At 41.4% G+C, this 16,378-nt stretch overlaps 1 protein-coding gene across 1 annotated transcript in view; it reads right to left on the minus strand.

Moving 5' to 3' along the window:
• Positions 1 to 14,067, minus strand: part of unm_sa1614 (un-named sa1614) — a 96,687-nt gene extending 82,620 nt beyond the window's left edge. The window contains exon 1 of the mRNA XM_071334657.1: positions 13,726 to 14,067. Coding sequence (XP_071190758.1) covers positions 13,726 to 13,851 — 126 coding nt within the window. The 5' untranslated portion in view covers positions 13,852 to 14,067. The remainder of the gene's footprint in view (positions 1 to 13,725) is intronic.
• Between the last annotated feature and the right edge of the window lie 2,311 nt (positions 14,068 to 16,378).

The raw sequence follows: 16,378 nt of genomic DNA on the forward strand, positions 1-16,378 counted from the left end.
GTGAGACGCTAATGCTAACAGCTAGCTAACGTAAACTCATACATCGCCTTGGTCCGTACAATTGCCCTTATTTTAGTGCCCCAAAAACGTAATACTTCCAGATCAACTGTAATGTCAATACCATTGTAAAGCACAATTTCTCCCCTTTCCAACAGAATCAATTACATGACCTAAACGCTGCCCGTTTCTGCATAATTCAAGCAGGCAATGAGCCCCGTCGGGTCCGTTTAAAAATGGCGGTTGAGGAAGCGAAACTAATGCGTGATAGTGAGAAGAAGAGATGTTGTGGGAAAATAGCTTTTTTTTCACTCGATCTGTCCAACTTATCACCTTATCGCCTCTAAAATGTAAATAAAACACTATAAAGAGTTTATATAATGTGTCATTACATACCTATTTGAAGGTTTGTGTCGAATTTGAATCAGGTTTTTAGGGCGGTGCTAAAGTTTTTAGGGCGGTGCTAAAGTAATCTTAGAAGTAAACAGTGGCTTTGAGAATGATGATCGCATGCAAAGATGACGCAAAAAATGACTAGGTATCCCCCCCTTACCCCCGTCACTGTCCATTTCTTGTTTTTAAACGATGAGAGAAGTGCTACACCTGGTGGAGAGAGATTGTAAGACAGAAATAGTTACTTTATGCGTGCTGTACGTTACGACAAGACACGTCACGAGGTAACGGAGGGTCCGTTTTTTCAACTTTCCTCCAATACTATAGAGCCATTACCATGTCGATCAACGCTTGAATAGAAACCTAGTTCACACCCCCGATTTTGAAGTCAACACAGTCGCTACAGTCCCATTAGTTCTTTGTAGCCTCGTTTGAATGTTGCGGTTGCGCACATTTGTACGGAATGGGGTGAGTTTACGTTAGCTAGTTAATAAATGTACTGAGTAAGAGCAAACATAGCTAGCTAATACAACCTAAATCAGGATGTTGTTTGTGCAACAGTATCTTCTAAATCTTCTAAAGAGGAATATGCAAAGCAAGAATATGTTAGCTACAAGAAGTAGCTAGAGAAAACATGCAATGTAGCCAAAGCTTATAGGGTCCCCTAGGAAACACTTATCAACAATTAAGTTCCTACCCGGTCACAATAACACCTCCCTAGCATTTTAATTCGTTGTCATCTCAAACAACACTGTATTCAAAGTGCCCACTGTTATATTCTAACTACACTGCTCAAAAAAATTAAGGGAACACTAAAATAACACATCCTAGAGCTGAATGTTCTTATTAAATACTTTTTTCTTATAAAAATTAATCAATGGAATTCAAATGTATCAACCCATGGAGGTCTGGATTTGGAGTCACACTCAAAATTAAAGTGGAAAACCACACTACAGGCTGATCCAACTTTGATGTAATGTCCTTAAAACGAGTCAAAATGAGGCTCAGTAGTGTGTGTGGCCTCCACGTGCCTGTATGACCTCCCTACAACGCCTGGGCATGCTCCTGATGAGGTGGCAGATGGTCTCCTGAGGGATCTCCTCCCAGACCTGGACTAAAGCATCCGCCAACTCCTGGACAGTCTGTGGTGCAACGTGGCATTGGTGGATGGAGCGAGACATGATGTCCCAGATGTGCTCAATTGGATTCAGGTCTGGGGAACGGGCGGACCAGTCCCTAGCATCAATGCCTTCCTCTTGCAGGAACTGCTGACACACTCCAGCCACATGAGGTCTAGCATTGTCTTGCATTAGGAGGAACCCAGGGCCAACCGCACCAGCATATGGTCTCACAAGGGGTCTGAGGATCTCATCTCGGTAGCTAATGGCAGTCAGGCTACCTCTAGCGATCACATGGAGGGCTGTGCGGCCCCCCAAAGAAATGCCACCCCACACCATGACTGACCCACTGCAAAACCGGTCATGCTGGAGGATGTTGCAGGCAGCAGAACGTTCTCCACGGCGTCTCCAGACTCTGTCACATGTGCTTAGTGTGAACCTGCTTTCATCTGTGAAGAGCACAGGGCGCCAGTGGCGAATTTATCAATCTTGGTGTTCTCTGGCAAATGCCAAACGTCCTGCACGGTGTTGGGCTGTAAGCACAACCCCCACCTGTGGACGTCGGGACCTCATACCACCCTCATGGAGTCTGTTTCTGACCGTTTGAGCAGACACATGCACATTTGTGGCCTGCTGGAGGTCATTTTGCAGGGCTCTGGCAGTGCTCCTCCTGCTCCTCCTTGCACAAAGGCGGAGGTAGCGGTCCTGCTGCTGGGTTGTTGCCCTCCTACGGCCTCCTCCACGTCTCCTGATGTACTGGCCTGTCTCCTGGTAGCGCCTCCATGCTCTGGACACTACGCTGACAGACACAGCAAACCTTCTTGCCACAGCTCGCATTGATGTGCCATCCTGGATGAGCTGCACTACCTGAGCCACTTGTGTGGGTTGTAGACTCATGCTACCACTAGAGTGAAAGCACTGCCAGCATTCAAAAGTGACCAAAACATCAGCCAGGAAGCATGGGAACTGAGAAGTGTTCTGTGGTCACCACCTGCAGAACCACTCCTTTATTGGGGGTGTCTTGCTAATTGCCTATAATTTCCACCTATTGTCTATTCCATTTGCACAACAGCATGTGAAATTTATTGTCAATCAGTGTTGCTTCCTAAGTGGACAGATTGATTTCACAGAAGTGTGATTGACTTGGAGTTACATTGTGTTGTTTAAGTGTTCCCTTTATTTTTTTGAGCAGTGTATATAATTAGAATAGTCATTCTGATTCCATGATTCCAACAGTTTTGCTCTAATTCGCAAGTCAAATCGCAATTGCAACATTTGGTTAAACATAAATCCTAGATTATTTGCCCATATCGTGCACCCCTACGTGGCAGTGTGGAAATTATCTCAATTGAGCAGTGGTACTACTTAAGTAGTACTCAAAGTATTTTTACTTAAGTCATTTTTTTGGTGTCTGTACTTTACCTTTTTTTTGACAACTTTTACTTTCCTCATTCCTAAAGAAAATACTGTACTTTTTACTCCATACATTTTCCCTGACACCTAAAAGTACTCATTACATTTTGAATGCTTAGAAGGGTAGGAAAAAGGTCCAATTCACGCACTTATCAAGAGAACATCCCTGGTCATCTACTGCCTCTGATATGGAGGACTCACTAAACACAAATGCTTTGTTTGTAAATTATGTCGGAGTGTGTTCCCTTGGCTATCCGTAAATAAAAAATAAGAAAATTAAATGGTGCCATCTGCTTTGCTTAGGAATTTGAAATTATTTATACTTTTACTTTTGATACTTAAGTATATTTAAAACCAAATAATTTGACTTTTACTCAAGTAGTATTTTACTGGGTGACTTTCACTTTTACTTGAGTAATTTTCTATTAACATATAATGATCATATAATGATAAAAGTGCTGAAATTTGTTTTGGTTGTAGTTGAATTGAACAGTATAAAACAAATCACAATGGAGAAATACTAATTGAAATCACTAAGAATGTATGTGTTGCCACCCTAGGATCACTCATTACTAATGAAGCAAACATAGAACTTCTATTATTAAAAAACTAAAAAATACCCTCAAAAACAGTCATACCGTCCATTTTTTTTTTAATACCGTGATATAATATTTTGGCCATATCGCCCAACCCTACTGCTTACAAGCAAAAATTAAAGCAGGAAGCACCAGTGACTAGATAAATAAAAAAGAGTGGTCAGATGAAGTAGATGCAAGCACAAACTGGAATATGTTCCAGGATTCCTCCAATGGTATTGAGGCGTACACCACATAAGTCATTGGCTTCCTCAATAAGTGCATCGACGATGTCATCGACCACAGTGACCGTACGTACATACCCCAACCAGAAGCCATGGACTACAGGCAACAGTCGCACTGAGCTAAAGGGTAGAGCTGCCGCTTTCAAGGTGCGGGACTCTAACCCAGAAGCTTATACGAAATCCCGCTATGACCTCTGATGAACCATAAAACACGCAAAATGTCAATACAAGACTAAGATCAAATCGTACTACACCGGCTCTAACACTCGTCGGGTGTATTTGTATTTATTATGGATCCCCATTAGCCAAGGCACCAGCTACTCTTCCTGGGGTCCAGCAAAATTAAGACAGTTAATACAACTTTTAAAAAATGACCATACATCAAATCAAAGTTTGTCATTCACAGATTTCACAACACACTGTGTGCCCTCAGGCCCCTACTCCACCACTACCACATATCTACAGTACTAAATCTATTTGTATGTATAGTGCGTATGTTATCGTGTGTATGCATGTGTCTGTGCCAATGTTTGTACTGCTTCACAGTCCCTGCTGTTCCATAAGGTATTTTCTTAATCTAATTTTACTGCTTGCGTCAGATACTCGATGTGGAATAGAGTTCCATGTAGTCATGGCTCTATGTAATACTGTGTGCCTCCCATAGTCTGCTCTGGAGTTGGACTGTGAAGAGACCTCTTGTGACATGTCTTGTGGGGTATGCATGGATATCTGAGCTGTGTGCCAGTAGTTTAGACAGACAGCTCGGTGCATTCAACATGTCAATCTCTCTAATAAATAAAAGTAGGGATGAAGTCAATCTCTTCTCCACTTTGAGCCAGGAGAGATTGACATGCATATGATTAATATTAGCTCTCCGTGTACATCCAAGGGCCAGCCGTGCTTCCCTGTTCTGAGCCAAATGCAATTTTCCTAAGTCCTTTTTTGAGGCACCTGACCACACGACTTAACAGTAGTCAAGGTGCTACAAAACTAGGGCCTGTAGGACCTGCCTTGTTGATAGTGTTATTAAGGCGGCAGCGCATCGCTTTATTATAGACATACTTCTCCCCATCTTAGCTACTACTGCATCAATATATTTTGACCACAGTTTACAATCTAGTGTTACTCCATGCAGTTTAGTCATCTCAACTTGCTCAATTTCCACATTATTTATTACAAGATTTAGTAGAGGTTTAGGGTTTAGTGAGTGTTTTGTTCCAAATACAATGCTTTTAGTTTTAGAAATATTTAGGGATAACTTATTCCTTGCCACCCACTCAAACTGCAGCTCTTTGTTGAGTCAGTCATTTCAGTCGCTGTAGTAGCTGACGTGGGTAGTGTTGAGTCATCTGCATACATACACACTCTGGCTTTACTCAAAGTCAGTGGCATGTCGTTAGTAAAAATTGAAAAAGCAAGGGGCCTAAACAGCTACCCTGGGGGAATTCCTGATTCTAACTGGATTATATTTGAGAGGCTTCCATTTTTGTGTTCTGTTAGAAAAGTAACTCTTTATCCACATTATAGCAGGGGGTGTAAAACCCTAACTATGATCGATAATGTCAAAAGCTGCACTGAAGTCTAACAAGACAGCTCCCACAATCATTTTATCATAAATTTCTCTCAGCCAATCAGTCATTTGTGTAAGTGCTGTGCTTGTCGAGTGTCCTTCCCTATAAGCATGCTGAAATTCTGTTGTCAATTTGTTTACTGTGAAATAGCATTGCCCAGACAATTTCCCCAGAAGTTTAATAAGGGTTGGTAACAGGCTGATTGGTCGGCTATTTGAGCCAGTAAAGGGGGCTTTACTCTTCTTGGGTGGCGGAATGACTTTAGCTTCCCTCCAGGCCTGAGGGCACACGCTCTCTAGGAGGCTTAAATTGAATATGTGGCATATAGGAGTGGCAATATCATCTGCTCTTATCCTCAGTAATATTCCATCCAGATTGTCAGACCCCGGGGGCTTGTCATTGTTGATAGCCAACTTTTTTCACCTCTTCCACACTGATTTTACAGAATTCAAAAGTACAATTCTTGTCTTTCATAATTTGGTCCGATATACTTGGATGTGTAGTGTCAGGGTTTGTTGCTGGCATGTCATCACTAAGTTTGCTTATCTTGCCAATGAAAAAGTCATTAAAGTAGTTTGCAATATCAGTGGGCTTTGTGATGAACGAGCCATCTGATTCAACGAATGAAGGAGCCGAGTTGGCTTTTTTTCCCAAAATTTCATTTAAGGTGCCACAAAGCTTCTTTATATAACGTATCTTTGTTTCATAGTGTAGATTATTTTTGTTTAGTTTAGTCACATGATTTCTTTATTTGAAGTACGTTTGCCAAGCAGTTAGGCTGCCAGACTTAATTGCCATACCTTTTGCCTCATCCCTCTCAACAATACAATATCTGAATTCCTCATCAATCCAAGGGAATTTAACCGTTTTTACAGTCATTTTCTTAATGGGTGCGTGCTTATTAGTAACTGGAATAAGTGGTTTCATAAATGCGTCAAGTGCAGCGTCTGGTTGCTCCTCATTACACACCACAGACCAGCAAATATTCTTTACATCATCAACATATGTATCACTACAAAACTTCTTGTATGACCTCTTATACACTATATTAGGCCCAGCCTTTGGAATTCTGGTTTTCCTAGATATGGCTATTATATTGTGATCACTACATCCTATGGATTTGGATACTGCTTTAAAGCAAATGTCTACAGCATTAGTAAAGAAGTGATCAATACATGTTGACGATTTAATTCCTGTGCTGTTTGGAACTACCCTGGTAGGTTGACTGAAAGCCTGATCCAGGTTGCAGGCACTGGTTACAGGGTGAAGTTTTTTCCTGAGTAGGCAGCTTGATAAAAGCCAGTCAACATTAAAAATCACAATTTCTCGCATGGAATAGCCTTCATTTCTCAGAACAAGAATAGACTGACGAGTTTCAGAAGAAAGGACTTTGTTTCTGGACATTTTGAGCCTGGACATACAAATGCTGATGCTCCAGATACTCAACTAGTCTAAAGAACCCCAGTTTTATTGCTTCTTTAATAAGCACAACAGTTTTCAGCTGTGCTAATATAATTGCAAAAGGGTTTTCTACTGATCAATTAGCCTTTTAAAATGATAAACTTGGATTAGCTAACACAACGTGCCATTGGAACACAGGAGTGATGGTTGCTGATAATGGGCCTCTGTACGCCTACGTAGATATTCCATTCAAAAATGTGCCTTTTCCAGCTACAATAGTCACTTACAACATTAGCAATGTCTACACTGTATTTCTGATTAATTTTATGTTATTTTAATTTACCCAAAAATTTGCTTTTCTTTAAAAAACAAGAACATTTCAAATGACCCCAAACTTTTGAACGGTAGTGTATGTTAATATGGGCTATTTTTAGCACTTTTCTGAGGTTCTTGATTGTTTTTAATGCTTTACTGGGAAGCTTATCAGACGTAGAATTACTCATGTTATTGACGTTGGAGCTGATAGTACAGGGTGAGCTGCATAAAGTGGTCTTCCTGCTATTGCACACCGCCTCAGTGCTAACTCTGGTTTATAGGCTCATGATTACTGCTTACAATAGCTGTAGGATAAACAGATGTATTCGGTGCAATGTGGGGTACATAAATTTAATTACTTACATTGTGTTTGCCATTGCCCCTAAGATCATGTACATTTGATGCAGTGACGACTCAATGTCACAATGGTAGGGATTAACTGAGCTGGTCTTGGTTCATTTACCAGTCATTGTTTCAACACAGCCTTGAAATGCGTGGACAGAGTCCAGGAGCCAAGATGATTTGGATGGACTCTGTCATTCCTGAAGAGTATCTTCTGTGTCCAGAATGTGGCAGGGCTTGCAAACCATTACAGACAACAAAGGGAAGCACAGCCGAAAGCTGCCCAGTGACACGAGCATACCAGACGAGCTAAACTACTTCTATGCTCGCTTCAAGGCAAATAACACTGAAACATGCATGAGAGCACCAGCTGTTCCAGAAGACTGTGTGATCACACTCTCCGCAGCCGATGTGAGTAAGACCCTAGGATAGGGGGCAGCATTCGGAATTTTGGATGAAAAGCATGCCCAAATTAAACTGCCTGCTACTCAGAAGCCAGAAGCTAAGATTTGCATATTATTAGTAGATTTGGATAGAAAACACTCTGAAGTTTCTAAAACAGTTTGAATCATGTCTGTGACTATAACAGAACGTATTTGGCAGGCGAAACCCCGAGGACAAACCATTCAGATTTTTCTTTTTTAGGTCACTATTTTCAATGGGGTGTCATTGGGAATCCAGATTTCTAAGGGACATTCTTGCAGTTCCTATCGCTTCCACTGGATGTCAACAGTCTTTAGAAATTGGTTGAGGTTTTTCCTTTGAGAAATGAAGAAGTAACACTGTTCAGAATGAGGGGAGAGGGAAGTGTACTCTTTGTTAGAGGCGCGTGACCTGAAAGCTAGCTACACTTTGTTTTCCTCCGGTATTGAACACAGTATATCCCGTCTTCAATTTTATTGAGTATTTACGTTAAATACCTAAAGTTGTATTACAAAAGTAGTTTGAAATGTTTGGACAAAGCTTACAGGTAACTTTTGTAGTCATGTTGCGCGAGTTGGAACCAGTGTTTTTCTGGATCAAACGCGCCAAATAAATGGCCATTTTGGATATATATCGACGGAATTAATCGAACAAAAGGACCATTTGTGATGTTTATGGGACATATTGGAGTGCCAACAGAAGAAGCTCATCAAAGGTAAGGCATGAATTATATATTTATTTCTGCGTTTTGTGTCGCGCCTGGAGGGTTGAAATATGATGGTCTGTGTTTGTTTGCTTGGTTGCTATCCTCAGATAATAGCATTGTTTGCTTTCGCCGTAAAGCTTTTTGAAATCTGACACGTTGGCTGGATTCACAACAAGTGTAGCTTTAATTTGGTGTATTGAATGTGTGATTTCATGAAAGTTTAATTTTTATAGTAATTTATTTGAATTTGGCGCTCTGCATTTTCACTGGATGTTGGCCAGTTGGGACGCTAGCGTCCCACATATCCCAGAGAGGTTAAATAAACTTCTCTGTGGTGCCCCAGGTTAATAATGAGTTAATTGTTGCATGATTTAATTCAATTGTGGAATCAATGAAATGTTAGGTAATCGATTTGATAAAATAGCATGTCATCACGTTAAGGATAATAAAGATATGACACCATGCATTGTATGTAACCAGTCAAATTCATACAAACTGCTACAGATGCAAGCACCGACTTATGTTCACTGGACTGCCAGATGGTAAAGCGTGATTCATCACTCCAGAGAACACGTTTCCACTGCTTAAAAGTCCAATGGCGGCGAGCTTTATACCACTCCAGCCAATGCTTGGCATTGCGCACGGTGATCTTAGGCAGGGCAGAAATTTGTTGCATAACTTTATGAGCCTTCTGGCTTAGTAGTTAATATTCACATGCGCTTGTTACTAGAGGTCGACCGATTATGATTTTTCAACGCCGATAACGATTATTGGAGGACCAAAAAAAGCCGATGCCGATTAATCGGCCGTATTTGTAATAATGACAATTACAACAATACTGAATGAACACTTATTTTAACTTAATATAATACATCAATCAAATAAATGTAGCCTCAAATAAATAATGAAACATGTTCAATTTGGTTTAAATAAAGCAAAAACAAAGTGTTGGAGAAGAAAGTAAAAGTGAAATATGTGCCATGTAAGAAAGCTAACGTTTAAGTTCCTTGCTCAGAACATGAGAACATATGAAAGCGGGTAGTTCCTTTTAACATGAGTCTTCAATATTCCCAGGTAAGAAGTTTTAGGTTGTAGTTATTATAGGAATTATAGGACTATTTCTCTCTATACGATTTGTATTTCATATATCTTTGTCTATTGGAGGTTCTTATAGGCACTTTAGTATTGCCAGTGTAACAGCTTCCATCCCTCTCCTCGCCGCTACCTGGGCTCGAACCAGGAACACATCGACAAGAGCCACTCTCGAAGCAGCGTTACCCATGCAGAGGAAGGGGAACAACTACTCCAAGTCTCAGAGCGAGTGACGTTTGAAACGCTATTAGCACGCACCCCGCTAACTAGCTAGCCATTTCACATCGGTTACACCAGCCTAATCTCGGGAGTTGATAGGCTTGAATTCATAAACAGCAGAGCTGCTGGCATTTTATCGAAAGGGTGGCATCCATCAGTCTAAGGGTGTTCTTTAATGGAAGTCTTTCCAACATAATCCAGGCAGAATCAGGAATTCCCCAGGGCAGCTGTCTATGCCCCTTACTTCACTAATGACTATGTATTCCGATGACTCAACACTATACACATCAGCGACATGAAATGACTGCAACACTTAAGAGCTGCAGGGCCTCCCGGGTGGCACAGTGGTCTACGGCACTGCATCGCAGCGCTAGCTGTGCCACCAGAGACTCTGGGTTCGCGCCCAGGCTCTGTCGCAGCCGGCCGCGACCGGGAGGTCCGTGGGGCGACGCACAATTGGCCTAGCATCGTCCGGGTTAGGGAGGGTTTGGCCGGTAGGGATATCCTTGTCTCATCGCGCACCAGCGACTCCTGTGACGGGCCGCAGTGCACGCTAACCAAGGTCGCCAGGTGCACAGTGTTTCCTCCGACACATTGGTGCGGCTGGCTTCCGGGTTGGATGCGCGCTGTGTTAAGAAGCAGTGCGGCTTGGTTGGGTTGTTAGGGAGGTTTTAAAAAAAAAAACTAAAAGCATTCACTAAACCCTAAACCTCAAGTAAATATTGTAATGAATAATGTGAAATTATGCAAGTAGAGGTGATTAACTTCACTTTTGGATTAATTGCGTGCCCATAGTGAACTGCCTCCTACTCTGTCCCAGATGCTAATATATGCATATTGTTATTACTATTGGATATAAAACACTCTGAAGTTTCTAAAACTGTTTGAATGATGTCTGTGCGTATAACAGAACTCATATGGCAGGCAAAAACCTGAGAAAAAATCCAAACAGTGTTCAACTCACAATGTTCAACTCATCGCCTATTCAATTCCCTGTAAGATATGGATCTGTTTGCACTTCCTACACCTTCCACTAGATGTCAACAGTCTGTAGAACGTGGAATGAAGCCTCTAGTGTGATGTGGGGCCGGATGGGAGGTGTTTCAGTCATTGGTCTGGCAGAATGCCAGTTCCTGGTCATGCGGGTTCCAAACAATATCGTCTTGCTTTCCATAACTTCTAGAGACACAAAGGAATTCTCCGGTTGGAACGTTATTGGATAGTTATGATAACAACATCCTGAAGATTGATTCTCTACTTAGTTTGACCAGTTTATTCGACCTGTTATATACATTTTTGAAGTTTTCGTCCGAGTTCGCCTGCATCTGCGCGAGCGTTGGGACATGTGCACTAAACATGCTAGCAAAAGTAGCTACTTAGACATAAGTAATGGACTTTATCGGACAAAACAACGATTTATTGTGGAACTAGGATTCCTGGGAGTGCATTCTGATGAAGATGATCAAAGGTAAGGGAATATTTATGATGTAATTTCGTATTTCTGTTGACTCCAACATGGCAGAGAAATGTTGTTATTTTTGAGCGCCGTCTCAGATTATTGCATGGTGTGCTTTTTACGTAGTTTAAAAAAAATCTGACACAGAATTAAAGATACACTTGTTCTTAATGCAACCGCTATGTAAAACATGTATCTTTCATCAAAGTTTATGATGAGTATTTCTGTTATTTGACGTGGCTCTCTGCAATTTCTCCGGATATTTTGGAGGCATTTCTGAACATGGCGCCAATGTAAACCAAGATTTGTGGATATAAATATGCACATTATCGAACAAAACATAAATGTATTGTGTAACATGATGTCCTATGAGTGTCATCTGATGAAGATCATCAAAGGTTAGTGATTAATTTTATCTCTATTTCTGCTTTTTGTTCCTACTATCTTTTGCTGGGAAAATGGCTGTGTTTTTCTGTGGCTATGTACTGAGCTAACATAATCGTTTGGTGTGCTTTCGCCGTAAATCCTTTTTGAAATCAGACATGTTGGCTGGATTCACAACGTGTAGCTTTAATTTGGTGTCTTTCATGTGCGATTTCATGACAGATAGATTTTTATAGTAATATATTTGAATTTGGCGCGCTACATTTTTTCTGGCTTTTGGCCAAGTGGGACGCTACCGTCCCACATATCCCAGAGAAGTTTAACTGACTGGACTAACCCTGGATTGTAAACTGTCGTGGTTAAAACATGTTGATACAACAGTTGCTAACATGGGGAGAAGTCTGTCCATAATAAAGCTCTGCTTTACCTTCTTAACAACACTATCAACAAGGCAGGTCCTACAGGCCCTAGTTTTGTTGCACCTGGACTACTGTTCAGTCGTGTGGTCAGGTGCCACAAAGAGGGACTTAGGAAAATTGCAATTGGCTCAGAACAGGGCAGCATGGCTGGCCCTTAAACGTACACGGAGAGCTAACAATGATATGCTTGTCAATCTCTGATGGCTCAAAGTGGAAGAGAGATTGACTTGATCAATACTTATTTTTGTAAGAAGTGTTGACAAGCTGAATGCACCAAGTGGTTTGTTTAAACTACTGGCACACAGCTCGGACACCCATTGCACAATTGGACCAGCGCCGTCCAGGTTAGGGGAGGGTTTAGATGACTGACGCGTGCAAGCGGACTTTTGTCGCCAGTTGTACGGTGTTTCATCCACCAACACATTGGTGTCGGCTGGCTTCCGGGTTAAGTGAACAGTGTGTCAAGAAGCAGTGTGGCTTGGCAGGGTCGTGTTTCGGAGGACACGTGGCTCTCAACCTTCGCCTCTCTCGAGTCCGTACGGGAGTTGCAGCGACTAACTACCAATTGGATATTATGAAATTGGGGAGAAAAAGGGGTAAAAGTTAAAAAATAAAAACATTACCTCTGAGGTATCTGGGATGTCAAATACGGCTGGTCAAATACTGCTGGTCAAAAACAGCTGTCCAGCATTTATGATCATTGACTAAGCATGGATAGATATACAGTAGGCCTCCACTAAATAATGGTTTTAAAATTATGGATTAAGCATCTTAATCTTTAAAAGAACTGCCCGGTTTTGTTAAAAAAAAAATATATATATATATATATATATATTGCTATATGGGCCTTGATAGCCTCCTATTATTTGAAGTAGCTTGAATCAAAATCATAAAAACTGCAGTAGTGTAAATTATGACTATTATAAAAATAACTTTATTGAATTGATATCTAGGATAGATAAACGGAGAAGACAAAGTTGTGTTGTCATTTTTCTATGCCATGGGCGTATTTGTCTAAATGGTTAATTTCATCACTTTCCTAATGAATCGACTGTGCTACAGCAGTCGATTTACTGTTGAGTATAGTGGTAAAATGACGTTCTCAGTCCAACAATAAAACCAGTGACAATGGATTCAAAGGCAACATGAATAGGACGTTTTGCCTGCACACCATCAAATAATAGTAGTAGTTATTATTATGGTTATTGATATAGAATACATTTGAATGTTTTTCCTCGCGTTCCATACAATGAGCACGAGCGCCACAATCTGATAAACAAAGGACATCACCTCAATGTAGATGCTTTTACGCATATTGGTGAAATCTAATGCAACATTGAGCCTTTTCGTGACAAAAACCATGCTTATGTATTGTGGAATTAAATTAATCCATGAACAAACGAGAAAAAAGATGCGGCCGACACAAAGAAAGCCGTCAGGCGCTTTGTCTACTACCCCAGTCCATAGATTGAGCGATAACGTCAGTTGGTTGATGCCTGAATTGTATAGCACACCTTTGTGCTGTGCACGTTACGTTACCTTGGCAAGCCTCCCAAAAACTCCCATTCGTTTCTGTATCGAAGTGACGTGAAAAGAGTGTTTCTCAAAATGATTACAGGTTACGACAGCCATAATGTACAGAAACGATTAACTTACCTCCTCGATGTTGTCTACTGCGTTTCTACAACTTGACATTTTGGTTGTGAAGGACGAGGTTGTTGGAGAGCTATAGTCCTCCAAGGTCTCGGCGATAAACCCGTCGACAGAGATAAACTCCGGCATTTTGATCTTAAAAAGAGCACGGAATTTAATAAAAAAATGTAAATGAATTCACAACGTGATAGACTAAACATGCGGCGTTTAATAGGCTAAGTAAGTCATGTTATTGTTTATCCTTTCGACAACCCATCTAAAATCCATACTACATTCGAAAGGAGGGAGGAATCGAGGCTACTCTCCTGTGCGCGTGCATCATCGTCAGACTCGCACTGATGGCATGGATGCGCGCATGCCCGAACACGCACCTTCAATAATGGCATTTTTTGGTGGAGAAAAATTCACCACAAATTACATTGTAATGACCTTGGCCTATATCATAAACACTTTCCCACAATTTCCTTTTTTTCATGCTCTTTTTGTAGTCTAATTTTCACATGATATCAAAGCAATTTTATGTTATGACACCTGGGTTTGTTTTAATCATGTCCTAGGGATTTATAGGTCAGTGAGATGTGTTTCACACATAATTGGCCATGAAGAGGGCTTTGCGCACCAAACAATAGGCCTTCACCCCATGACAACTTCCAGTGTATTTGGGGGGGGGGAGATCTGAACATGCTTCGTGCTGTGGCCTGTCCCTCCCCCAAGGCAGGCATTTTTGAAAGGGAAGCGGACTCACACACCCAAAATCCTTTGGGCAAAACTGAAAGAACTGACCAGACCGCAATGGCTTCAAATGATTCCTCTCATCAACAGCGGATGCCAAGGGATGCCAGACTTTCCCCAAAAATGTATAAAGAAAAAAACATACAAAATTATTTATCTTTAGTCTCTCTGTGTTTCATACATTTTCTTCAGTTCACAGGAGGATGAATGTTTCTCACCGACGAAAGCATCCTAGCAAACAAAATAGCGACCTTCTGTCTTAGTATGTGTAGCATATCTATTTGGCGTCCCTTGATAAAAAAAAATAATAAAATAATAGCCAATCAGCAATGCACTAAACTGAGTGAGCTCAGCTGTGAATAGTCCTGGTGCACCTAAAAAAATAAAATTTAAAAAAGGGTCAAGAGAAGCCCGTTTGGATTTGGCTTCAGACCAATCACATCACAAGCCAAACATTATTGACAGAAAAAAACTTGAATTCCACATTTTATTTGTCACATGCGCCAACTACAACAGGTGTAGACCTTAGTGAAATGCTTACTTACAAGCTCTTAACCAACAATGCAGTTGTTTTCTTGTTTGCTTATGGCTGTATACAGCTCACTTGAGTGCAGTTTTAGTGCCAGCATCGGTTTATGGTGGTAAATAGACAGCTACGAAGAATATAGATGATAACTCTCTTGGTAAATAGTGAGATCTACAGCTTATCATGGGATACTCTACCTCAGGCAAGCAGAACCTCAAGACTTCCTTAGATATCGTGCACCAGCTTTTGTTTACAAATATACATAGACCGCCACCCCTTGTCTTACCAGAGGCTACTATCCTGCCGATACAGTGTATAACCTGCCAGCTGTATGTTATTCATGTCGTCCTTCAGCCACAACTCGGTGAAGCATAAGATATTACAGTGTTTAATGTCCCGTTGGTAGGATATACGTGCTCGTAGATTGTCTATTTTACTATCCAATCATTGTACGTTGGCTAATAGGACCGATGGTAAAGGCACATTACCCACTCGCCGCCGGATCCTTACGAGGCACCCCGACCTTCGTCCCCGATATCTCCATCTCTTTGTCCTGCGAATGATCGGGATGAGGGCCTTGTCAGGTGTCTAGAGTAAATCCCTTGCGTCTGACTCGTTAATTACAAACTTGTATGCCATCTGTAAATGCAAATAAAATTGTTAAATTACGAGCCTAGTTGGTTGAGCCTTGGAAAAAGTCAGGAACCTTCCTGCTAGCCATGATTGGCTCAGATAATAGATGGGCTGGACTTGCCAGAGATGAGTTTGGATTGGACTGCTATGTAGCCTGCTTCTGTCTATAACATGAGCTGGTCAGTATGTGTAGGTAATCCTTTCTATTGCTTCTTTTTTGAAAGATATCGAGTAGTGTAGAACTGCAAAAGTGTTGTTCTCCACTTTCTGGAAAACCGAGTTTTGAAATCAGTGGAATTTGAGTATGATAGCTAAGGAGATGGAGAAAATTATACAGAGGGAGTCGAAAAGAGAACACACAGAAGGCTATTGGGGGTAGAAGCTGTTGAGGAGCCTTTTGGTCCAAGACTTGGCGCTCCGGTACCGCTTGCCATGCGGTAGCAGAGAAAACAGTCTATAGCTTGGGTGACTAGAGTCTCTGACAATTTTCTGGGCTTTCCTCTGACACCGCCTATTATATAGGTCCTGGATGGCAGGAAGCTTGGCCCCAGTGATGTACTGGGCGGTTCGCACTACCCTCTGTAGCGCCTTACGGTCAGATGCCAAGCAGTTGCCATACCAATTTGACTGCTGTTGTAAGGTCAGAACGCTCGGATCAACCCTCCTCCACAGCCAGAGCATCCACTGTGCATTCTGAATTCTCCGAGAGTGAAAAGCTATGAATTTACAAACGGACCATCTGACAACACTGTGAGCTTACGAACG

This window comes from Salvelinus alpinus, chromosome 12 (genome assembly GCF_045679555.1).
Source record: "Salvelinus alpinus chromosome 12, SLU_Salpinus.1, whole genome shotgun sequence".
NCBI classification, from domain to species: domain Eukaryota; kingdom Metazoa; phylum Chordata; class Actinopteri; order Salmoniformes; family Salmonidae; genus Salvelinus; species Salvelinus alpinus.